Source organism: Primulina tabacum, chromosome 5, assembly GCF_025594145.1.
Source record: "Primulina tabacum isolate GXHZ01 chromosome 5, ASM2559414v2, whole genome shotgun sequence".
Classification (NCBI taxonomy): Eukaryota; Viridiplantae; Streptophyta; class Magnoliopsida; order Lamiales; family Gesneriaceae; genus Primulina; species Primulina tabacum.
The window spans coordinates 1,401,138-1,424,501 of record NC_134554.1 but is presented as its reverse complement, the minus strand read 5'-3'; the positions used below and the strand labels follow the sequence as shown (position 1 = coordinate 1,424,501).

The window sequence follows — 23,364 nt, the reverse complement described above, 5'->3', positions numbered from 1 at the left end:
AACAAATATTTACATAAAAAGATGTAAAATCACAATTAAATAAATGAATATTGAATTGTTCTATTTGAATAAATGATATATGAGATATGATCAAAAAATATCAGAACTGTTACATTCAAGATTATTGATGTTTCTGTTTCAATCAACTTAATTTTACGACTAATATTTCTCCTCGTTCGAACCAACTGAGTTGTAGTGAAATATGATGTAAAATTGAGTTTTATATTTGTTCACTTTGACGGCTTGTCATTTGCATCACCGAGGTGTCAGATATAATCGAAATATTACAGCTCGCTAGATTTTCAGCTTGGTTGATTTTGAGTTTCGGTTTCCAACATGAATGAGCTAGCAACTTCACACTTGATTAAATATATTATAAATACAATAAAAAAAATTTGTTGTCGTCAAAATCAAGATCTTTTGTGTTTTTCAACCCAGCAATTGCTTTTATTTATTTTATTTTATTTTTTTAAATTTAATTGCTTTTGTTTATTATTTGTTTATAAACATGTGCATTCAAGCTGACTATTATTATTATTAAATAAAAAATAAAACATATATATTTCCAAACCTCTTAAATACATTCCTTATTTTAGAACTAAATAAAAATAATAATTTGTTAATGATTATTAATGGATCCGAAGATCACAGAAGCTGTCACAAGTGTTTGAGCGATTCAAAGCCGCGTTCGTGCCGAAGGATTTCGATACTTGTACGAAACTCCTATCGCGGCTCAAGGTGAAGCTTCAAATCTCTGAATCCATCCTCCTTTTTTTTGTTAATTCAATTCTGTGTTGGTGAAACGTTGAAATTATTGCGACAAACTATGGTTTCTATTTTTATGGAACTCTTTCGAAAGGTATATAGGAACTTTTGGTGGAAATTATTACAAAAAAAATTATATCTCGATATTTTCTGGGTTGATTATTTAACTGTGCATTAATATAATCTTATGGTGTTAATGTGAATCTGGAAGTAAATTTGGAGTCTTATGAATGTTAGCTCGTGCAGTAGAAGATGATATCGGTTCGATGTGATGATAGGATATATGGTTGTATGAAATTTTCACTATGCGAAGGGAACAGCCTCCTTCGTCCCCTCTCATTGGCTTATTTTTTTCCTAGTTGCTTTCAGCTTATGATTTTCTCACCGTAGCTTGAGCTCTCTATCATATGCTCAGAAATTTCAAAGTTAGAATGTGAGGAAGATGACTTCGTTTTTAGTTTTAGCTTTGATTGATATGTTATAGTACAATGAGAAGCATTGTTTCTTTGGAATTAATTGAGTTCAACATTGATGGTGAACCTCATATATATTTTATTTCAGATTTCATTGAGAGGATTCAAGAGTCTACCTCCGTGGTTTTAAGCAACACCTAATGCGATTCATGAATTAACAATAGCAAGTAAGTATGTCTTGTTTTACCTGCAAGGTTCCTTCTGGATGCATGCCTTCAAGGTTGACCATTTTTAGGGGACATATATGAGCACACGGTTGTTCTAAGTGTAAAGATTGAGGATCAGGATGCTTTCGAGAGGGACTTTTTCCAACTGAAACCTTACTACACAGATGCCCAGTAACTTGTTTTACCCATCCTTGCAGAAAAAATCTACATGTTAAATTGCTAAGTCAATAATGGGTGAGGAATCAGTCTTAAACTTGTTGGGTGATATTTTTTTCTCTGGTATCGTTTCACCAGTCATGGGTAATTTAGCAAGCTCTTTATTGGCATGTTTGTTCTTTGATTAAAATTTTCTTGAATGTGACTTTGTAAACTGCAGATATTATATAAATTGAAGTGATCTGTGTTCTTACAGCTCTATCCTGTGTATGATGGGTTTATTATATTTAAACTTTACATTCTTTGAGGCACAGTTTCATTGCACTTTTTGACGATAAACAATGTTGTTTGGTTAGCCTGTGTCCAGGGAAACTGACCAGTTGTGTGCTTTTTAATTTCAATTTTTCTTATGAACTTTATTAGTAGAAGCAATTCAAAACTATTTTATATTTCTGGAACTTATTGTCACCTGTTTTTCAAATGACTGAACAGTGGTAGTCTTCCACCATCACCTCAGGAGTATCCTATTTTAGGCCTCAACCTTTTCAGACTCCTTGTACAAAACCGAATAGCAGAATTCCATATCGAGTTGGAGTTGCTTTCTCCTAGTGCTCTAAGAATCCTTGCATCAAACATGTAGTTGAATTGGAGCAATCTTTCATGGAAGGAGCATACAACCGTGGTTTGAATGCTAGGCAGACTGTAACTCACGAAACATGCATTCGTTTCCTTGATTTACTGGCAAAGACAGTCAGGTAAAATTACCAGATTATGCAAGAGCGTTGTTTTATCATAATTTAAGGTATGTCATTCGTACTGTATGTTTTGCCATCATATATCATGTCGATTGTACACAAGCATTTGTGTTACGGATCTATGGTCATAGACTGCAATTAGATATAACGGCTGTTTTATTTAACACACTTCCTGAATCCTGTTTTACATGATCAGTCCCTACATGTATTTCTCTTCTTGTAGCTTTAGGTCTACACCTACTTTTCTTCTGGTTGATGTAGGTTTTGGTTTCAAATCTTCTTTTTCAATTTCACAAAGTTACTCCTTGTTCTAAATGTGCTTTGGCCATCATGTTAAAATGAATCTCTTCTTGGTTACGGAAGTTGAAACTTGGTTTTTACTGGTAGGGCTGAGATGGATGGATGTAGTGAAAAGGCTTATGAGTGCCTCTCAGTAAATAATGCGCAGAAAATGGTGCTGTTTTCTTTTGATCAAGAATTATTTGAATGTGTGAAGGAGGTAAAGTTCTTGGTTGACTGTTTTTTCCCCATTAACATATCCTGTAGAGAAGTGATTTTCTCAACAAACCACTGCTCCAGCGTAGGTTGAATTGCTCGTATATCTCAGCCGCACTGTTAATCATTTCGATGTGAAAATTTTCCAGGAGCATCCAGAGTGGGAGACAAAGAATGGGTTTATGTACTTCCAAAGAACAAAGGAATCCACACCTTGCAAGGAAATTCTGTCGTTGCAGCTTATAAACCAGACTCTGGTCTCTGAGTTATGCTAGGGAATTGGATTGGTTCCATATTTCCAACATCTACTTCGGGAATATGTACATTTTCATTATCGAAATTGGGTTGAGCAAAATTATTATATTTTCTTGCAATTTTGTCATATGCTTTTTGCTGCCTAGTTGACTTGTACTTTTTTAAAAAAAAGTAGAAATATATTAACATATGGGAATAATTATATTTTCTTGCAATTTGTCATATGCTTTTTCCCGCCTCCTTGACTTATTACTTTTTTTTGAAAGTAGAAATATATTAACATATGGGAATATCAACTTTTACGACATCCCTGATTCTCATAGGAATTGAATCGACAAAATCCAAGTAGCTCCTAATTGAAGACATTTGGTTAGGAAATGTGCTGACGGGGGCAACGTTGAATCTTTGCACCATTTGCTTGTACACATTCTGAACGAATTTCAGCAACCACGTGTGTTTGTCTTGTTACCTTCTCTATTTGCTGCTGCCTCGTTGTCATTTTCCGAATTACACTAAAATTTCTTCTACAGCACGCCTGTCAGAGAGACATAACTCTTACAACTTTGAAAACATCCGTTCAATCTTGATTGGGTAGGATGGTTGAGTATACTGTTATGCATATTGGACTATGAATTCCATATAAAAAATTACTCCATTAGCAATCAAGCCACTTTTGGTTTTGATAACAAACATCAATAACAGGACGTAACCCCTTAAAAGCTCTTTCAAAACTTAAGAACAAAAACCCATAATCCAAAACCCTTTCTTCGTCGCTCATTATATTCATAGTTAACTAAAATTGTTAAATTCCATCACATAAAATTAGTTTATATGATGAAATGCAGGATACTAAAGTGTTTGATATGTTCAAACCATGGTAGCAAACACTACATTGGTCAAATACCCTTTGGTCAAAGTAAAAGATAACGCTATTACCCGCTTCAAATCTTCTGTTTGAGTTCGTGGTCTGCTCTTGTTAAATATATATTTATTATAAATGAATGATATATCTGCTCAAAATATTTTTTTTAAATGTGAAAAGGAATATTTATCACTCATCTATATATACGGAGCAACATAAATGTTGAATGGGATGGAAGTTATGGACTCTAGAGAATCACCAGCTCTACCTACAGTGGACCATAAAAGATTGGCCGAACCAAGTATCAGATCAGAAGCCATCTGATGCAGGTTCTGAGACTAAAATGACCAGCTCTGGTAAATTTATAACCACAGAGAATCTAAAATTGGAGATTTCGCTGGTTGTTATGGGTCAGGCCACAGGGATTCAATTTGCAATAAGACAACAACAAAATTTATTGCTGAGTGCCGACTCTTCATGAATCATGACCTGAATGTGTATCATCCTGTCTGCAACTCGGATCATCTTGATCTGGGAGTTCGCCAAGTCTCCCCTGTAAGACCAAATTTGATGATTCACCGGTATAACATTGCACACAACTGATCCTTGAAACTTAAGTAAATATGAGTGAAAAAATTTACAAGAATATAAATACATTCCAGTCGAACTATCACAAATATTCAGAAGTGTCCTGTGGAGGCAGACTTCTACAGTGAGAAGCCGAGTGCTGACAAGACAGCCAGGCCTTTGGAGCTTTCTTATACCCGTTGCTCGCACAGGTAGACAGAATATGGTATGAATTGTATGATAAATAACTGGTATACTAATAATACCTTCAGAGAGGCATTCTGAGCAAAAATTTGCTCGTAGTCACTCCTTATACGAGCCAATTCTGCCCTAAGAGAGGCATTTTCTTCGTTTAATGCTTCCGCTCGACTTGCCAATTCATCACACTCTGCCTAAAATTCATGAATGAAAGCAAGAGACATCATCAGATAAATCGGTGCCTGATGAATCAAGAACGGTATGGGGAAGTAACTATGAACCTGCTTGCGTAATCGGGATCGACGAGCAGATTCCCGGTTAGACTGCTTTCTTCTCTGTCTTTTGAGGTCCCTTTCATCCTGACTCACAAAAAGTATGCAGATGGATTTAAATCAAATGTAAAAGAACATGAAGACAAGTGAACTCCAATAATGAAGGAAGGGAAAGGAAAAGAACTCAAGAAGGAAGGAGAACCTGCATCCAGAGCTGTGACTGGGAGTTGTCCCGCAATCCAGTATTGAGCACTCCTCCTGCAACTGGAGTAGTAAGAGTGTTTCCCCCAATTGCAGGAATAGGAGATGATGATGCCGCGGCAGCCCAATAATCCATTCCGATATTTAAGTTAGTGGTTGGACCAGGAATACCACTCACATCCCCTGCCGCTGGCACTGGCACTGGCACGTTGGCCATAGGGTGAGGTGTAGCCAGTCCCCTATTCTGAGAACTGTGAGCAGCATTGCCGTTTTGAGACAGTTCAGCTGTAGCATGACATCATGATAAGGCTTGAAGTAATAAATCTGAAACTAGAAATAACCAGAAGTAGAAGTAAAAACTCCTAGAACAGCACCTGAATCTTGCCGGCCACCAATCTTCTCCCCGGAGTCCTGCAAAAGTAATGAAGTTCAGAAGAAGTTGGATAAGTGGGAGTGATCTCATTATTTGGGCATACTTGGTGCTTTACAAACTTTTTACGGCGGAAAGACTACTTTGCAAGGGAGAATGCATACAGTTAATAGAACCTTTCAGAGACCACTTCTTTGCCATGTGAAATTTATTAAATGAAACTCCATTCATAAGCTTTTGAATATATCGGTTTATTAGGCCAGGAGAGAGTGTTGCATGAAACCAAACATATCCCTACTATCTGCTTAATCTTACTAGATGGGATAAATCCTTCAGTAACGCAAAAACCATAGAACCTGACAGCTAGAAAATAATGAGGACCATTGGCAAGCTTTTCCTTACATTCAGAACTCACATAGAGCCACGACAATAAATTTAGTCATCTAATTTCCTTTCCCAAATCCAAATCAACAGATGATAATGAGTGATTTTCTCAGAGTTCTAAAAAAAACTAAAATGCGAATGAACAAATTCTAAGCATAATTTGTAGACTCCTGTTATTTCTTTCCTGCTTTCTGGCTTTCCTTTCATAACAGTAACAGGGTAAAACAAAGAAGATGTATTACTTCTTTCACTTATAGAATTCAACTACAATATTTCCAATCATTGTTCATTACCTGTGTTATTTAAAAATAAAAGATTACTCTTGTTTGATAAGATCCATATGTCTCGAATATCTGATCATCAAGAATCTCAACTACATTTACCTAAGAAAATGTGTGTCCATCTCTCAACTTCTTAAGTAATGTATATTTACATTTTACAGCACGAATTTCAGGCACGTGATTCTTAATCATATAACACAGATGTTGTAAAACATATGCATGTGCAACTTACATTTTGAGAATTAACATCACTTCCTTCACTTGAACCTTCACTTGCATTCTCGGAACTGCGAAATTTTATAAGCGCAACAGTTTGAAAATCAAATGAAATACAGTGTTCAACAGCATACATGTACAATGCATGAGTATTTGCAAATCAAATGAAATACAGTGTTCAACAGCAAACATGTACAATGCATGAGTATTTTCACACAACTCTGTGCTAATAAGCAAACAAAATGAGGTAGCATGTATAAGCAAACAAAGAGATTGAATAATTAGGAAAACATGAGAGATGATGCTTATTGGATGATCCTTGAAGCCAAGGAGGAGAGCCAAAAAAACTGTGTAGTACATCAACCATGAAAAAGTTCAGGAATTCGCAAGAGCTCCACAAAGAAAAAAACTGTTAAATTGGACATTTAAACATTATATTAAAGTCAGTCTCCATGATCTACCCAATACTGGGAACAACTACAAATTATTGATGAGTGTGCTTTCATACTCCACCAAATATGTAATGAAATTTACATGGTACCTTAACTAAATTCATTTATTCATTCACCATACCTTTTAGAATGCAAACCGTTTACAGTCGCACCAGCAGTTTTTCCAGGTTCATTGTTCTTCCCTGTGATCATATTTAAACTGCCTAAACTACCCCTGGATCTTTTGATTGGCAGTTTTCCCTTTTCAAGTGACTTGCCATCCACCTCCACATTCCCAGTCGAGTTGCCCTTTAATGAACATTTGAAAATCATTGTTTGATGGGTTCAAGACTTGCTATTTACAAGTGTGAACAAATGTAGGTAGGCCATAATAACTTACAGTGCCTTCAGCAAAACCATTTGGAGAAGGCATAGCAAAAGGACTGAATGGATATGATCCCTGAACAGGTTCAAATACATGGGCAGCATTCAGGCAATTATGGAGAGGAATAGAATCTTAGCAATGCAATTGAAGAAAATTATGAGACTACCGGAGCCATAGTTGGGTGCCCATACGGGTACATCGCAGCATATGGATGAGGTGGAGTTCCATAGGGTGGAATGAATTGCTGCATATTGCAGAAGAGATGAACGTCAAGCAAAATCTACTGAACTACACAAAGAATGGAACAAAAATACGGAAAACAAACGTACCTAGAAGATTTATTCAAGTTCAGATTCTAATAGCATCAGAGCTTTTCACTCATTTAGGCTCAGTAAAAAAATTTAAAAAGAAAAATACAGATTATTAGGAAGATTTAGTTGAGGAAGGGATGTCAGTTCAGTGACGAACATGTTTGTACACATCATGACCCGGATGAACTTGCCTAGGCTTGATATATTAGTGTTCTACAAGTACATCATCGAAATTATCTGATTAAACTTGAACGTTCTTTCAGCTCCAAACAAGGGTCTTCATTCTCTCCTTTGCAACCTTATCCTGGTTCATATATACTCTTTCAATCATTTTCTCAAAAAAAAAAAAAAATTCCCTCTAAATTCAGTGGATCTTCTTCGAAAAATCTCTCTCAGACAACTTATACCATCTCTAAATCATCATTTACTTGTGTTCAACCATCCGTCAATGCCAAAACCATTTCTCAGAAGTTGATAATTAGGAAGAGAAAATCCTTCGAGATCATGATATGGATATACCCTACCTATGACAATAAGGTTTCAATTTCTCCAAAATATCACAAGCTGTTCAGGCCACAAGTGCTCCAGTATATTACGAGAACCATAAAAGGTCCTTCGTAGGCCTAAACTAGTTGGAATTTTAAGCAATCATGGTAAAATTTCATGATGAGATGTCACCATAAACCGAGTCGTGCTTCCGACAACTTAAGATTTTCCTTTAACCAAGATCTTTTACAAAATGCTACGTAGAAATCCCACTAGAATAAAGTAGTGTCGAGGCATTTTAAACTTCACAGAAATCAAACTTAAGTTGTTGGAAAAATTAGATTTTGTTATCTTTTGTATTTGTTAAGTAAAAGTGACCTCATTTTCATCGCTAGAAAATGTTAAGCATTTCTTGCTAGCTTATTAATCCTGGCAATGCCCTAATACCTACTTAACTAGGTTATGCTCAAACCAAAAAAAGCAAGAAATCTAAGACCTGGACACCCCACATGTAAGGGTGCGGCTGTGGACTTGATGTCAAGAATCCGTGTGGAGGCATCGGGGAATATGCCTGCATAATCAAATCTTGCGCTATAACTACCATTATCAGTGTCAATGATGGAAAACATATGTATCTTGAAAAAAATTGTAACCTGGAAGCCAGACCAATCTGCAGCAAGCATGCCAGAGCCAGCCGAACTGTGATCCTAGAAACTCAAAAAAAGGAAAAAAGTCAATGTCTATTTTCGATAATCAAGAAAAAGTAGAAAATTGATTAAATCAAGAGCCCAAAACAAGACTACCAACCTGTAAATGAGTCTTTGGCTCCTTTGCTTCCTTCTCCTTCTGGGAGGAGTTGTCCACCTCACCATTCCCCATGTTTAAGCCTGGCCAATTCCTCCTATATCACCATATTCATCCATTTTTCACACAATTAAACCATTATTTATCCTTGCTCGAAAATTAAAACAAATTATTTGATAAAGATAAAGTTAAAACGCTGGAAGTGAAACTCTTTACATAACATGCTAGCGTGTATTCCAGAAAGGAATAATGCAGTCGCAAATCACGTATAACTCTAGCACTGGCAAATGCTTATCTCTACCGTCCTCATGATTAACACTAAATCCTCAAGTGAAATAAATATCATGCATTTAAATCCTCACTTTATAAACCCAAATCAGAAAATCAACACAACAAACTCACGCATGCAGAGACGTATGAAAATTGTTCACGACAAATAATATTATCCACAGTTAAAAAATAGGCAACTCAAACACTCATCAAATGAATCAACAAACTACGAAAACCGAAATAATTTTCATTAACAAAGATTACCGCTACAAATGAAACACAGCTCCACAAATCTGAATGATTGTGTTAGCTCAGGTACGCAAAAGCTCAAATTCCTGTCTTGCTTCAACTATAAACTGTAATTCAAACAACTTCGAATTTAAACAAAGAATAGATTTTTGCGAGATAATGGGGAGATTAAAATTGAATTGCGAGAAATTCCAAAAAAGAGGGGAAAGTGTTGGAAATTAGGGCTTCGTTCGTGAGATCGTCCACATGGTTGCGTCGGTTTCTGAAGATTTACAGAGGAGATGCCGACGCGGTCTCCACCGTGGATTTCGTTGATTGAATAATGTAATCGTGGACTGTATTAACGGCTGCGATTGGGTTACGTGTTATCTTGCCTGCTCATTTTACGGGTCGGGGCATCTTGTGGGACCCGTACAAAACGAAGCTATGCAACATAATTTGTAGTTTGGATTTTGTACACTAATTATTATTTATTAGTTACTAATATAAAAATATATTAACTCAAACAAGTTAATATAAAAGGAGTTATATTTACATCATATTTATGAATATATTTGACATATATTTTTATCATAAAGTAAAATATAGATAACACAAAATGAAGTGAAAATATCAGATTTTGTACACTAATTATTATTTATTAGTTACTAATATAAAAATATATTAACTCAAACAAGTTAATATAAAAGGAGTTATATTTACATCATATTTATGAATATATTTGACATATATTTTTATCATAAAGTAAAATATAGATAACACAACTCTCAATATAAAATCTATTAATCAAACTCATTTTTTCTCCGCGATTCGTTTTATCATGTGATTGGTATGATGTGATGATTTAAATTATCTCGTTGGCTAGCATGTTTCATCTATTTTTTGCCACATTACTTATACAAGTCTAATGTTAATGTGCATTTTTACTATTATACCACTTATAATTAAATATAAAATTGAATACCAGCCTTTTTCATGATTGTTTTAGTATGATGTCAAAATCCGTCATCGCTACTCTTTGATGTATACTGTGTAAAATTTTGTAATAACCTGCAAATAATGTTAGTCAAGTAAACTACACTGATCAAGCGTTAAGTGATACACTGGTCCAAATATATATTGATAAAAAGAATTAACTCGTGTATATTGATGAAAGCTCACCTATTACCTCACGCAATGCGCTAGTGCTGGAGGAGAGAGTGTGTGAAATTGTGGTCAAATGGGAAAATTCAATATTATACTAAAGAAAATTATCTAATCAAATATAAATGTACTCTTTTTAAAAAATCTAATAATTTTTTTTAAAAATCTAATATAATTAATTAGAATCGTGAACCCAATTAACGTATTCACTACTCATTATTTTAAATTATTTTTTCAGATAATATTATTAACAAGAATAATAATAAATTATGATATATAAATTTATTTTGATAATATTAATAATATTAATGATTTGAATGATACTAAATGAGAAGATACAAATTGATAACCAATACTAAAAAAAATTAAATGATAAGAAACAATAGTAAGAAGAATAATAAGTAATGGTAAGAAATAAATTTATCTAACTGACAACGACAACAATAGCAAGAAGAATAACTAGTAGTCATGGTAAGAAATGAATGAATAATAAAAATAATGAATAAAGTTCAAGAAAATGAATGAATAATAAAAATAATGAATAAAGTTGAAGAGTAGGTTTCTTATTAGATGGTCTCACGAATCTTTACATGTGAGACGGGTCAACCCTACCGATATTCAAATCAAAAAATAATACTCTTAGGCTGCGTTTGGTTTGGAGGATAAAATAAACTAATGATTAGTAAGTAAATGATAAAGAAAATGATTGTTGTAGGAATGTAATATATGGTGTTATGTTTGGTATGATTTTTAAGTGTAGGATAATTTTGAATTTTTTGATGAAAAGACAAAATTGCCCTTTCTTCTTTTTTTATCTTCTTCCACTCCGGCGGCGACGGCGGCGGTCCGGCGGCGGCGGTCGGTGGCGGCGGCGGTCTGACGGACGGCCGGCCGGCGGCAGCGGCGGTCGTGGCGGGAAGTGGTGGTGAGTTTAGATATAGGAGAATGGTAAAATTGGTAAATAGAAAGGATTAAGAGTTGGATAAATAATCATAGGGGTGATGAGGTATTATTTTAACCCACCTAATATAACATAATCATTCATATGAGGTATTGACTTGGTTAAATAATCACGCGTACCAAACGAAGGATAAGGTGGGTTAAAAAAAATAAATCCACCTTATCCATCAAACCAAACACTCCCTTAGAATAAAAAGTAATATTTTTTCATGGATGACCTAAATAAGAGACCCGTCTTACAAAATACTACCCGTGAGACCGTCTCACACAAATTTTGGCCAAAGTTCAATTAATCACAATCATAGCACATTCTTACTTATTTGTGGGTCGACTACATTTTATAAAAATGATATCATATTTTATATATCATTAAGCATGAGAATAAAAATTGCATAGTTAAAAAAAATTATTAGTACTTATATTTAATATTCTTTGACAACCATGGTAGTCATACTGATAAAATTTCTAATCTTTCATCTTTAAGTTCTATTTTAGTTAACCTACAATAATCATCTCAGCAGCCAAAACAAATACATATATCCCTCCACCATTTTTCTGAAGTGATCAGTTTTCAATAGCTCCCGAGGCATGCCCGCCTGTAAATTGTTTTCTTCAAATTTCATGGATTTTGAAGAACTTCTTGTACTAAGACTTGATTACTCTTACATTCCGTAAAGGTTAGAGATTGCTTCGAGGCTTTTGCGAGCCGCTGGTTGGATTTTGGAGCTTCTTCTTGCTGAGCTTATCTATGAGTTTGGGGATTGGTTTGATTCCTTGTTTGAAACTTTTGTGCAGTGTAATGAAAAATAAGAAAATATTGCGCAGCGTGGTTTGAAGGTTCGGCAACCAAATCTAACATAATATATGTTATGCATATATATACCTTAGTGTTTGTGTTAAAATCAAGTTAAATCACTTCATGCTAAAAAAAATCACTTAATCAACTCTTCAATTTATACCCTTATTTGTTGAAGTTTTGTCGATATATAATTTAATGATATTGAAATATAGACACAAGTACTCTTAATAACGATAAATAATAAGACACACAACTGATGTATAGTTAAAACACAAATTTAGTGATGAACATACCAGAAGACAAGTTTGTTGCTGGTTTGATGATACTTATGAATTATTTTTAGTAATTTAGAATATGATAAACATGGAGCTATGTGAATTATATATATAGAAACATAGTAAAAACTAATTATCTTTGTCACATTTTTTAGTAAATATCCTATTATTACATTTCATAAACTTGAATGATACTCATTCATTTGTTTTTTCGCAAATTCATCGATTTGTTTCCTTTCAGATTTCCATTCGAATCTGGACAACATGAGTTTCATGCTATATGAGTTCCATCAAATAATTTTCATCTGATTTTTACTTTTATCATGATTAGATGCTTTTGATTGTCATACTCACGTAGCAAAAAATAGTATATATATATATATATATATCTATATATATGCTATGATCGAACACATATTTATAGATGAATATATATATATATATGCTATGATCGACACATATTTATAGATGAATTAATAGAGTAAAGTTCATACATAAATTACAAGAAGTTCGATTCTTTAAGTCAATACTTAAGCTTGCACATAGTCGGTCAGATTTATCTGAATAGTATGATTTATAGAATATTATGACAGTCCAATAGTTTATTTATGTGAGTTTCATATTAAAAGAAAACAAATAAAGAAAAGAAAGATGGAAAAGAAAAAGTCTGTGCCATGATCTAATTCTGATTTCCCTCCATTTTACGTTGTATATATATATACGAGGAACCACCTTACATTTCCCCAGCCATAAGCACAACGCAGGTATTCATTTACCAAGGCGGTTGATTATATACATCACCGAACGCTTGTATATCGCATATATGCCTATAATACCCATTCACGCAGTTGCGCTGTAAAAGGAGAGAGTATTTTTCTCCATCGATCATGGCATATGGAAACGATCCGTAAGTCCCCTTCCCCGACCAAGAATATCTCAAAATTAGGGTTCTTGAACAATCTATCACCTGCCTTTTTATGTGTAATTTTTTTAAAATAAGGGTTTTTATTTGAATCGGGGGGTTTAACTAGAAGTCGATTGCCTTACCTTCATCTCGTATCGTATGTGTATGTGTCTGTGTGGAAGTTTACTGTTTTTACGGTGAATTATACTTTTTTTTTGTAATGGATCAGTTTTGTTTATGCATGTGTTTTGAGTTCAGTTACCGAGATGAAGATGGCGAGCCGTTGATGGATTTCGACGAGGATATCCAATCTGATCGTGATGAGCCCCAGCAATACGACAGGGCGTGGGGCTATGATGATAGACACCAGCGATTTCCAACTCCAGTGTACAGCGACTCGAAATCGAAGCCACGAAAGCGATTGATAAAAAAATCTTCACCGGAGAAATATTTGGGTCCAGGGGATTTTGGTTTGAATGACGATGAGGGGGGTTATGGTGGGGATGATGATATTCAGGAAGTGGCTGGAATGGTGAGAGATGATCATTTGGAACGGTGCAAAGAGGAAGAAGGAGAAAGGGGTGAAGAGGAAAATTGTTGAGAAAAAGAAGGTCAAGAAAGGGGATAAGAAGTTTACGGTGGCAAGGAGCGGAGGAGGGAGAATGAGAGATAGAGAGGCTGATCCTGAGATGAAGGAGATGTGGGCTACCATAGCTGGTGGCGATTCGGAGGTTTAGCTCATTTACATGATACTTGACTTCTGCATTTTATTCAATGTCATTTAAAAATGTGTGTTTTGTGGAGTGGAGTATTTTTCTCGTGCTTTATTGTTACATGTGTTAGGTGGTTTGTGTAATCTGGGTTTGGAATTATGTGGAATTCAGTGAATTTTTTGGTATGATTTGCATTGATGTGTGGATAGGTGAATGGAAATATGGTGAAACATTAGTAGTAACGAATATCGTTAAATTTTACCACGTGTAACTGAGCTCTTGTTTGCTTTGATAATTATTTTTAAAAATCAGTAATTTATTAATTGTCTGCAATTTAATTTTGAATTACTTGATTAAGTTTTGGCGTCGTATAACTGAATTATTTAACTGATGCATACGAATCAAGTATATTGAGAGCAACAATTATGACTTTCTGACCATTGTCGTGAACTCATTTCTGGAAGAAAATGGTCTGATTGCTTGCATTTAAATTGAGAATGTCCTGATTTCACAAAGGGGAGAGGAAAAGCCAGTTATAGTTATCACATTTTTCAAATGTTGTCAAATATGTCTGTCATGATATCGCAACGCTAATTGCTTCATACAAATTACTTTTAAGTGGTATTGGTATTGGAGTCATTTTTGCTTGCCCATGCTCTAGCCAGGCTTTGGAAATATCAAATTTTCTTTTGCTTCCATGTTTTTTTCCCCTTCAGTTTGTTCCTAGCTCCAATAACGCCAATATACACTTTTAAGTTTTCTGCTGAATTATATGTACATGCACCATGTATTAGTTTTGAGGGTTTTAATGATTTGTGTGGTTTCAAAATGGTATAGGATGATCAAGAAGGTGCTAGGACTCTGGATGACGATAACTTCATAGATGACAGTGGCGTGGATCCTGCTGACCGGTATGGAAGTGATAATGAACATTCACCTAGTCGTGCTCCCCAGGTTAGAATGGATCTTACTTGGGTTATGTGAGCATGGCAACCACATCAATGGTCGTGCCTTATGTGGAAACTAGACAGATGAAATAACCATGGTCCTCTATATTTTGTAACTAGCAGTCACAATAGTATTTACTTGGATAAGACTATTGAATCATCAACCTAGTTATATAATGTGTCAACGAGATTCGTGGGTGCTCAATCACTTGGTTGTTTTTGGTTATCCAATAAATTCACCAAGTTAGTAAAGAATTTAGGCTATTTGTTTATGATAGTGCCAAAATATTTTTTTGTAATGATTTGCCTTGAATTAAAGTTGCCATGACAAACTATACTGGCCTGTATAAACAAAAATAGAGAATATGTCCAAATTGATTTTGTTCTCTTGCATTCATGATCTCGAATGTACCCGATCTCTTTACACATTATCCACTGCAGGATCGTTATCCTTTTTCTGTTCTATGATTTGGTTTCTGTTGACAAATGTCATGGTAATTGAACTTGAGCACTTATGCAGAAATAAACTCTGATGCATGTTTCTCTCACATAGTTTCTTATAATTAATTTCACCTCTCGTTTTTTCTCTGTTTAAGAATTAAGTTAGATCGGATTGTTTATATTCCAATGAGTTTTCAATCAATGCAAAAGGTTTTATGCAGATTCAGCAGCCATAAAACTATATCAACACTGTAATGACATAGCTATTATTCGTCGTTTTTATTTTGTTCTTTCACCAGGTTTTATCATCCTTATTTTAGGGAGTTAACTGGTCTTTGAACTGTATCATTTTTGTAGGCAGAAGAGGGAGAAGAGGACGAGGAAATCAACGAGCTTTTCACAATGGGAAAGAAAAAGAAGAAAAATGAAAAGAGCCCGGCAGAAACTGCACTACTTGTAGAGAAGATCATGGCTGAGCTTGAAATTGTTGCAGAAGAAGATGCAGACCTTAACAGACAGGGAAAGCCTGCTGTAAATAAATTAAAGAAGCTTCCTCTTCTCATGGATGTCCTTGCTAAGTTAGTCATTTGTTCCTCTTGTTTTCTACATTTCCGTTTGTATATTTGGAATTGTTCTAATCTTCTTTCCCGAGGCTTTTTGTTTAGAAAACAACTTCAGCAAGAATTTCTCGATCACGGAGTTTTAAATCTTTTGAAGAATTGGCTTGAACCACTACCAGATGGAAGCTTGCCAAATACTAACATCCGTGCTGCAGTTTTAAAGATCCTGCATGATGTATGGACTGCGACATTTTCTAAGTGTTCTTGTTAAAATAAAAAATCGTTTGGACACTAATAGTGTCCTTGCTTTGCAGTTGCCAATTGATTTAGAGCAGCATGATAGAAGAGAACAACTAAAGCGGAGTGGCCTTGGAAAGGTGAGTTTGCATAACCTGAAGATTGTTTTTTGTTTTAATACTTTCTTTACTATTGCTATGGGTTAAGTTGAAAATTGGCCATATCATATTTTGACAGGTCATCATGTTTTTCTCCAAATCTGACGAGGAGACTACATCCAACAGAAAACTCGCTAAAGAATTGGTTGATAAATGGGTAAAATATAACCTTTCATCCCATTTAATTGAAGAATTTGATACTTCCATTCTGCTTTCTCCTGCTTGAGTATAGTAGTTATTGTATATTGTATCAACGTGGAAGTACTGGTTGTATTATGATAAAAAGGAGAATATGGAGCTTTTCTAATTCTATTTCTAGGTCTGGAAATGTGGAATTCTTGTTACCAATAAATTTCCCCTTTTTTGATAGTATAATTCTAGCAATTTGAAATGTTCGTGATAATTTTAAATCATTTTTTAATATTGTTTTCTTGAATCCATTCAACTTTCTGAATGTTATTCATGCAGAGCCGACCAATATTCAACAAAAGCACAAGGTTTGAGGATATGAAAAACTTTGAGCATGAACGGGTTTTCAGGAGCCCCTCTGTCAAGAAGTATGGATAATCTTTTCGGCGACAGAAAGTTTGTATGGCAAATGTCTCAATAGATGCATATTAAAAGAATGGCTATTTTAAATCTCTGCAGGGTGATGAGTAAAGCAGGAGCCATGGCATCCAAAGACGATGACCTTGATTTAGCCGAATTTTCACAGTAAGTCGCAGTCTGAACCTGATTGTTTCTTTTATCTGGTGGTTCCATTTTTTAGAGTACACACATAAGCTTCAGTGTTTCTCATAATTTGAAGGGGGGGAAAAATCTGGTCAGTCATCCTCTAGGCAACATGCCTCGAGGCCTGAAGCAATGTCAATGGATTTTGTGGTGCGTCCTCAATCCAAGGTGGATCCAGACGAAGTTCGAGCACGAGCTAAACAAATGGTTCAAGATCAGCGTCGGGTGAAGGTTAGCTACTCTCTTTCCTTTTGAGACAGTCTTGTACAGAAAATTCACGTTTAGCATCCTGGAGTTAGGAAGTATATACATTTGGATTACCATTGTCATAGTGTACTGTTTGTCCAAACAAAAAAATTGCCAAATCTTTGTTGGGTTTGGTTGCATTTCTGTAATGGTATGCTGTTAAGCTATTTCATCCTTCTTTCATTTTTAGCAGCGTGGTACCTTCTTTGGTGGCTGTATGTGGCTTTTCTATGAAAATATCAAAGTTTGATTTTGACTCAACATAAAATCTACGTATCTGCTCATCCGACCAAGTTTATAATATTTAATGGCCGTGGTCCTTACTCCTAACCTATGATACTATGGCTGTGCTCTTTCTCATCCTAACTTTTTCGTTTTTTGATCACAAGTAGTTAGTTACATGCTCCAATTTTTTAATGCTGGCAGATGAACAAGAAGCTACAACAACTGAAAGCACCAAAACGGAAGCAGCTACAGGCTACCAAACTCAGCGTGGAGGGTCGTGGCATGGTGAAATACCTGTAGTGCTCGACTGCTATGAATATGATTAGAACTTGGTGGTTTTCAGAATTAAAATATTGGACTACAGTACTAAGTCCTCGATTGACTTGAGTGATAATGGTAGCGTTCATCTTCGATGGATGATAACTACATACCTTAGCGGTATGATTTGGGATTTACTTGCATTCTGTTCTAGTATCGTTTCAAAATCTCTGCTTTGGGATGAATGGTTTTTTTTATTTATTTTAGGATGAGTACTTGATGTAATTAACAGGCGATCGGATGGATCCAGCAAGAGCGATAAGCGTTCGAATGGATACAACAGTCATGATCCTGCATAGGGTTTTAGCAGGTGTTTCTGATTATTTCATTTCTCAACCATAAAGCCCCTTTACATTGCACGACGGCATAACGATTGCACAAGTATTCGCCTCCGTATAAGGGTACTGTTCTAGAACAATGGAAGCTCAATGGTTAAACTTCGCTCGATAAATTTCTGCTTTCTCAGGAGGTGTGACATGCTAAGATAGATTGAATTCATGAATCTAATAGTGGATCTCAATTAAACTGTAAAAGATAGGGCTAGCTATATAACATATCATTTATATATATATATATATATATATATATTTAAAGACATTTATATATGTGTGTATTCAATGACACAGTAATAATTATGCACGTTTCTTTGCCTTGGCAGCAACTAAAACTCACATGACAAGACATCGCCAATTCCAGCTAACCCATGGATACACGACATCTCTAGGCAAGACAACCTTTGGAATAGCTTAAGTTTTGATGAACTTGGACCATGACATTGTCGCAATTATTCTGTAAATACAAATCTTGGGAACTCTCGGACACAAGTCTGTTGAAAAGAACTGGCCATCTGGAGCTTGTCTTCGAGGGAAGGCGGTAAATTTACAACGAAAATTTAACACCCTCATCGTCTGCTGACGTTCCTTTGAAGATGGCAAGCTTCCCCTTATGCTCTAGCTGCTTCAAGGCTCGCATTAGAATTGTGCGGTCCATTCCATGAAGCTCTGGTTTCCACAGACGGACAAGACTGAGAATTTGTCCGGTTGCAGAAATCACGTAGAAAACAGATAAAAGGGAAAAAAGGTATTCCTCGTACACAAATTGTGTATCCCAGATTCAAGAGCTAAGAATATGTACCTGTCCCTCGAGACTCGACCCCTGAACGTATTTCCTCAACCGTCATGACGCTGTCCTCAAATCCATTATCCTTCACCTGTAAAACACAAGAGACATCCTACATAGAGCAAAGATTCGAGGAAATCAGGACTTCAATGCAAATTTAGATTGATACTCACGAAGCGCAATATCAAGTCAGCCCAATCTTGGATCCGATGCCAAAGGATCAAACATTTTCTGTGACTTTTATCTAACCATTCTGCACGTCCTGTTGATTTTAATTAAAAATTATAAGTGATCAACCTTTTTATAAAGATTATATCAACTTAACAGTTCCGTACAACATGCACACACCTTCGGAAACTAAGGCGGATAGAAATGCCTCCCTAGCTTCATGACTTAAAGATCCTGTAGTATCAGAATCCGAACATTAAACGATCAACAATCAAAATCACAAACTTTTTGCAATAATAATTATAACTGAAATACAAAAATAACAGGTCACGTAATATCCATTAAGGAACCCAATTTACAAGGTTTTTCCTCATAAAGAGTAAAGACAATGATATAGCAATCCAATCAGGACATCTTCTATTTGGCGAGAAGTAGCAATTTGCAAAGTGTCAAATATCCCGATTTTTAATGTTAGACAGGACTTGCAATGAGGTATTAAGCTATTAATCACACCTTTTTAATTTTCATATTTTTCTTTCATAGGTCACTCCCGTGTTGTAGCACTATTATATACGCAATGCTATCCTATAAGCATCTGAATGCTCTTCTGTTCAAACAAACTCTCACCTACTCTCTCACCTACTCTACCACACAGATCACATTCACATTGCTCTACTTTGTAGGGTACAGTTGTGACTATCCAACAAGAGGAAACCCAAGCCAGTATTAGTTTTTGGGCGGATGCTGGCAGTTCAAATTTTGAGCAAGTCTGATATCCATCTCGCTCAAAAACAATCACAATCAATTTCCAAAACAATAATAGAAAGTAGAAAGCAAGAACCACAATTTACAGGCATGAGTCCAGTACAATGTTAGCTAGTAAAGGACCGTTCAGCAGGTCGAAAATGAGTCGATTATCTGTAGGTAGCGAAGTACATTAAATTAATTCCACAGAGACATGTAAAAGAATCAGAAGAGAGGAACAACTAAAATAAAAACAACATGGAGATATATATTCTTTGAAAGAGGAACAACTAAATAAAAACATGGAGATATATATTTCTTGAAAGAGGAACAACTAAAATAAAAACAACATGGAGATATATATTTATTTGGAAGAGGAACTTAAACAGGAAGACTTACTTTCAATACCAGGATTGCTGAACAACGGGAAATCTTCTTCCAGTCCAACGGTAAAGATTTTTTGAGTTCTGCAGAAATCAAGTATCAGCTCCTTCCAGACTTGTATCTGCTTCTCCCTAGTTTCTTTAACCGGCTGCAAACTACAAAACAAAGAAAAGTTATTGTGTCAAAAGGACAAAGGTTTCTCTTTGAAAGAGCCTGTGGAACAGAATAAATGAAGTAATATGCTTGCAGCTCCAGAACAACAACGATCCATAAATTTTGAAGAAAATCTAGCACCACTGCGACCAATTTCCATGGAAAGCATAAAATTTCACATAAGTTTTTCATCTATCATATCGAAATTTGAAGACAACACGGAAAAAATCAAAGATATAAGGTCAACGTTGAGATGCAATGCACACGAGGACTAGAAAAACCTCTAGTCACAGTGCCATGTAAGCCAACGTTCACTGGCGTTCTCCTTATGGAAATCAAATGGTGTTTAAATGCATGATCTCCCCACCATAACATGACTATTCTCTGTACTCGATCCTAATGTTACAGAAGGAGTAAACATCATACAAACCAACATCAACTGACACCAACAATCACAGCCCAACCTATTCATCAATCTAGGAAATTCACTGAGGTAGAAGGTAGAGATCTCCTTTCATATTATACGAAAATGACAAGGAAAAAAGTATGGCTTGATTCCAGTACTAATTCTTCTTGTAGCCTGAGTTGGCATGGTTTATCTATTCCAATGTAAGCGCTCGATCCCAACCTCTTGTTGCCAAAAAGAAAAATCACAAAAATTGATTCACTGAGAATTGAGATGTTTGAATTGCTTACACAAACATCATTAATTCAATGAAAGATGTAACAAAAGCCGATGAATCAAAACAAGCAGCATAAAAAATCCCCATAACTCGAGCACCTACAGGATGTACCGCGCGACCATGTCAAGAAAAAAAAGGTGACCTCTAGAGTCTAGAATAAATGAGCTCAATAAAACAACATAAATTGCTCATTGTTTCTAAAATATTTCCACCCAAATAACACAGCAAATTCCAATTTGAGGTGAAAAAGAAACCCACGCCATTTAAATGTTTCTTCACTATATCCCCCCGATTCATAACCTTTTCCTTTGTGTGTATCCTTCAGCAATTAGATACTGCATAATTTCTCACATCCACTCCTCAACAAATTTGATCCAACCACTAATCTTTCGTTTACAATCCTGAAATAAAGAAATAACTCGAGGCTCTTACAGCTTAATACCAAAAATCCATAAATAACGCTTACTTCATAGCAACAAAAAACCCAAAACAAATACCAATTTTAAGCAACAAAAATTGATATTAAAAAATTACTATCACAAAATGGTAAAAAATTGGAAGAGAGATTTACGTGAAATAAGGAGGGTAGTTAAAGAAGTGGGGAAGTATGAATTCACCCAACGTCTGCATATCTTCTTCTTTGCTTCGGATCAGATCTTCGAAGTCAGAAGATTACAGTTACTAGAACAAAATAACAGTTAAAAAATATTACTCCCTTCGTCCCCATCGTTATTAAAAAAATGTTTTAAAAAGATAAATTTTATATAAAAATAAATGTCTATTTTATCATTATTCAATGAAAAATTTAATAAAATAAACAATTATACAAATAATTATTGGTATTAATTTAATATAAATAAATTAGTAAAAGAGTATAAAAGATAAGGATAAATTTAAAAATTAAATTATATATTTGAGATGTATGAAAACAAAATATAACTTAAATAGGTTGGATAAAAAGAGTAATCTTGTGGATAAAATCAAGTTAGTTTAACTAGGGGGTGGCAGTAGCTAAATGCATGTCAAAAGTTATAATAATTTGATTTTATGATAAAATCAGTAATTTTCATAGAAATACAAATAATGAGATTATTAATTAAATCAAATTAGAAATAGTTATGTGTAAGATGGATATAGAAACCGTTTCAAGTTAGAACTTGTTTTTTTTTTTTTACGAGAAAACTTGTTTTCTTTAATAAAAAATCAGAGGTCATCAATTACAAGTTTGTCAGGTCAGAACGGAAAATCACCCGACACCCAAAGCATTGGTGTAGGAGAGGAAATAGAAAATTTTGTAAGAGCATGTATCACCGCATTTACCGACCGTTTGATATGGTATAAATGTGATACCATCGGGGCAACCTGTTTTGTTTACACACAAATTGCTCTTTTTCGTTCGAGGCGATAGAATCTCATGGTAATTTCAAACTTAATAAATCGGAGTGTTAAATAATATAGCCTGTCAAACGTTATATTCAATAGAAAATTGCTAGTGGAAACAAAATGTTATTATCACACTATTGTTTTTCATTGTTTGAAAGCACGTAGTTGTCCACTTTAGTCATGGTGTTTATTACAAGCTTTATTATTTGAAGTAGATGAACAATAATATGATTCTGTTAGTTCAGATGTTTATTTATATATAATCTTATAACCTAACACAATAGCTTGTAAATCTTGAGAAGGTGTTGGTAGGACTTGAGCGTTTGACCGAAAGGTAAAAGTTCGATTCCTCCTATCAACACCTTCTAGGGATTTGAAAATTGTGTTTGTCCATATATTTATACAGTATACACCGAAAAATAACGACTACAAGTTTTCACGTCATAATATATGTATTATATTATTGTCATTTTGTACTAATACTTTGCATTTGACATTTTGTTGTGTAAATTTGGTTTCATCACTTAAAAGCTAACCATTTCAAACAAATGAATTGCGTAAAAACAAAATTAATTTTTTTTATAATGTGTTATAGTGTTTCTCCAAAAAAACAAAACAACGTAGCTTTTTTTTCTTGATTTTCCATTTTTGCGTTGTTTGTTAGATATGTCCCCCAAATTAGTACATGAACTGGCCCTTTATCCACTCAACCCATTTGA

General features: G+C 34.8%; 3 protein-coding genes and 1 pseudogene across 8 annotated transcripts; 2 read left to right on the top strand and 2 right to left on the bottom strand.

Moving 5' to 3' along the window:
- The first annotated feature begins 632 nt into the window (after positions 1 to 632).
- On the top strand, positions 633 to 3,093 carry LOC142545292 (26S proteasome non-ATPase regulatory subunit 8 homolog A-like; annotated as a pseudogene).
- Positions 3,094 to 3,233: 140 nt separating this feature from the next.
- On the bottom strand, positions 3,234 to 9,702 carry LOC142545291 (bZIP transcription factor 16-like). 4 transcript variants are annotated; one of them, XM_075652392.1, is made up of 13 exons: positions 9,360 to 9,702; positions 8,838 to 8,931; positions 8,684 to 8,737; positions 8,527 to 8,601; positions 7,400 to 7,477; positions 7,249 to 7,308; positions 6,991 to 7,157; positions 6,434 to 6,488; positions 5,541 to 5,577; positions 5,168 to 5,451; positions 4,975 to 5,052; positions 4,762 to 4,887; positions 3,234 to 4,481 (listed from the first exon to the last, which is right to left on the bottom strand). In XM_075652392.1, exons 2-13 carry the CDS (start codon positions 8,907 to 8,909, stop codon positions 4,404 to 4,406), a joined length of 1,164 nt encoding a protein of 387 aa, XP_075508507.1. In that variant the 5' UTR covers positions 8,910 to 8,931; positions 9,360 to 9,702; the 3' UTR covers positions 3,234 to 4,403. The 4 variants fall into 4 exon arrangements, with proteins under 4 accessions (XP_075508507.1, XP_075508505.1, XP_075508508.1 ...); XM_075652390.1 differs by having other exon boundaries at positions 9,369 to 9,702; XM_075652393.1 differs by having other exon boundaries at positions 9,375 to 9,702.
- A 3,973-nt stretch (positions 9,703 to 13,675) lies between these two features.
- LOC142545290 (protein IWS1 homolog 1-like) lies at positions 13,676 to 18,164 on the top strand. Its single transcript, XM_075652388.1, is given in 11 exon segments — positions 13,676 to 13,987; positions 13,989 to 14,165; positions 14,985 to 15,101; positions 15,893 to 16,113; positions 16,201 to 16,330; positions 16,410 to 16,472; positions 16,570 to 16,647; positions 16,959 to 17,047; positions 17,139 to 17,187; positions 17,292 to 17,453; positions 17,895 to 18,164. Coding segments are annotated over 11 exon segments (1,497 nt in total). The 3' UTR covers positions 17,994 to 18,164.
- Positions 18,165 to 18,616: 452 nt separating this feature from the next.
- LOC142545289 (vacuolar protein sorting-associated protein 25-like) lies at positions 18,617 to 21,982 on the bottom strand. Of its 3 annotated transcripts, none has more exons than XM_075652385.1 (6): positions 21,834 to 21,982; positions 20,442 to 20,581; positions 19,479 to 19,532; positions 19,304 to 19,392; positions 19,146 to 19,221; positions 18,617 to 19,012 (listed from the first exon to the last, which is right to left on the bottom strand). In XM_075652385.1, exons 1-6 carry the CDS (start codon positions 21,890 to 21,892, stop codon positions 18,891 to 18,893), a joined length of 540 nt encoding a protein of 179 aa, XP_075508500.1. In that variant the 5' UTR covers positions 21,893 to 21,982; the 3' UTR covers positions 18,617 to 18,890. The 3 variants fall into 3 exon arrangements, with proteins under 3 accessions (XP_075508500.1, XP_075508501.1, XP_075508502.1); XM_075652386.1 differs by lacking the exon at positions 21,834 to 21,982 and adding an exon at positions 21,563 to 21,792; XM_075652387.1 differs by lacking the exon at positions 21,834 to 21,982 and adding an exon at positions 21,521 to 21,540.
- Between the last annotated feature and the right edge of the window lie 1,382 nt (positions 21,983 to 23,364).

Coding starts and splice junctions, on each gene's coding strand:
- LOC142545291 (XM_075652392.1), bottom strand. CDS start 8,909: ATGGGGAATGGTGAGGTGGACAACTCCTCCCAGAAGGAGAAGGAAGCA. Junction 6,489..6,990: donor AACGGTTTGCATTCTAAAAG/GTATGGTGAATG, acceptor AAAATTTCGCAG/TTCCGAGAATGCAAGTGAAG. Junction 4,888..4,974: donor GATCCCGATTACGCAAGCAG/GTTCATAGTTAC, acceptor CATGAATTTTAG/GCAGAGTGTGATGAATTGGC.
- LOC142545289 (XM_075652385.1), bottom strand. CDS start 21,892: ATGCAGACGTTGGGTGAATTCATACTTCCCCACTTCTTTAACTACCCT. Junction 19,393..19,478: donor ATCCGCCTTAGTTTCCGAAG/GTGTGTGCATGT, acceptor TAAAATCAACAG/GACGTGCAGAATGGTTAGAT. Junction 19,013..19,145: donor GGTCGAGTCTCGAGGGACAG/GTACATATTCTT, acceptor TGTGGAAACCAG/AGCTTCATGGAATGGACCGC.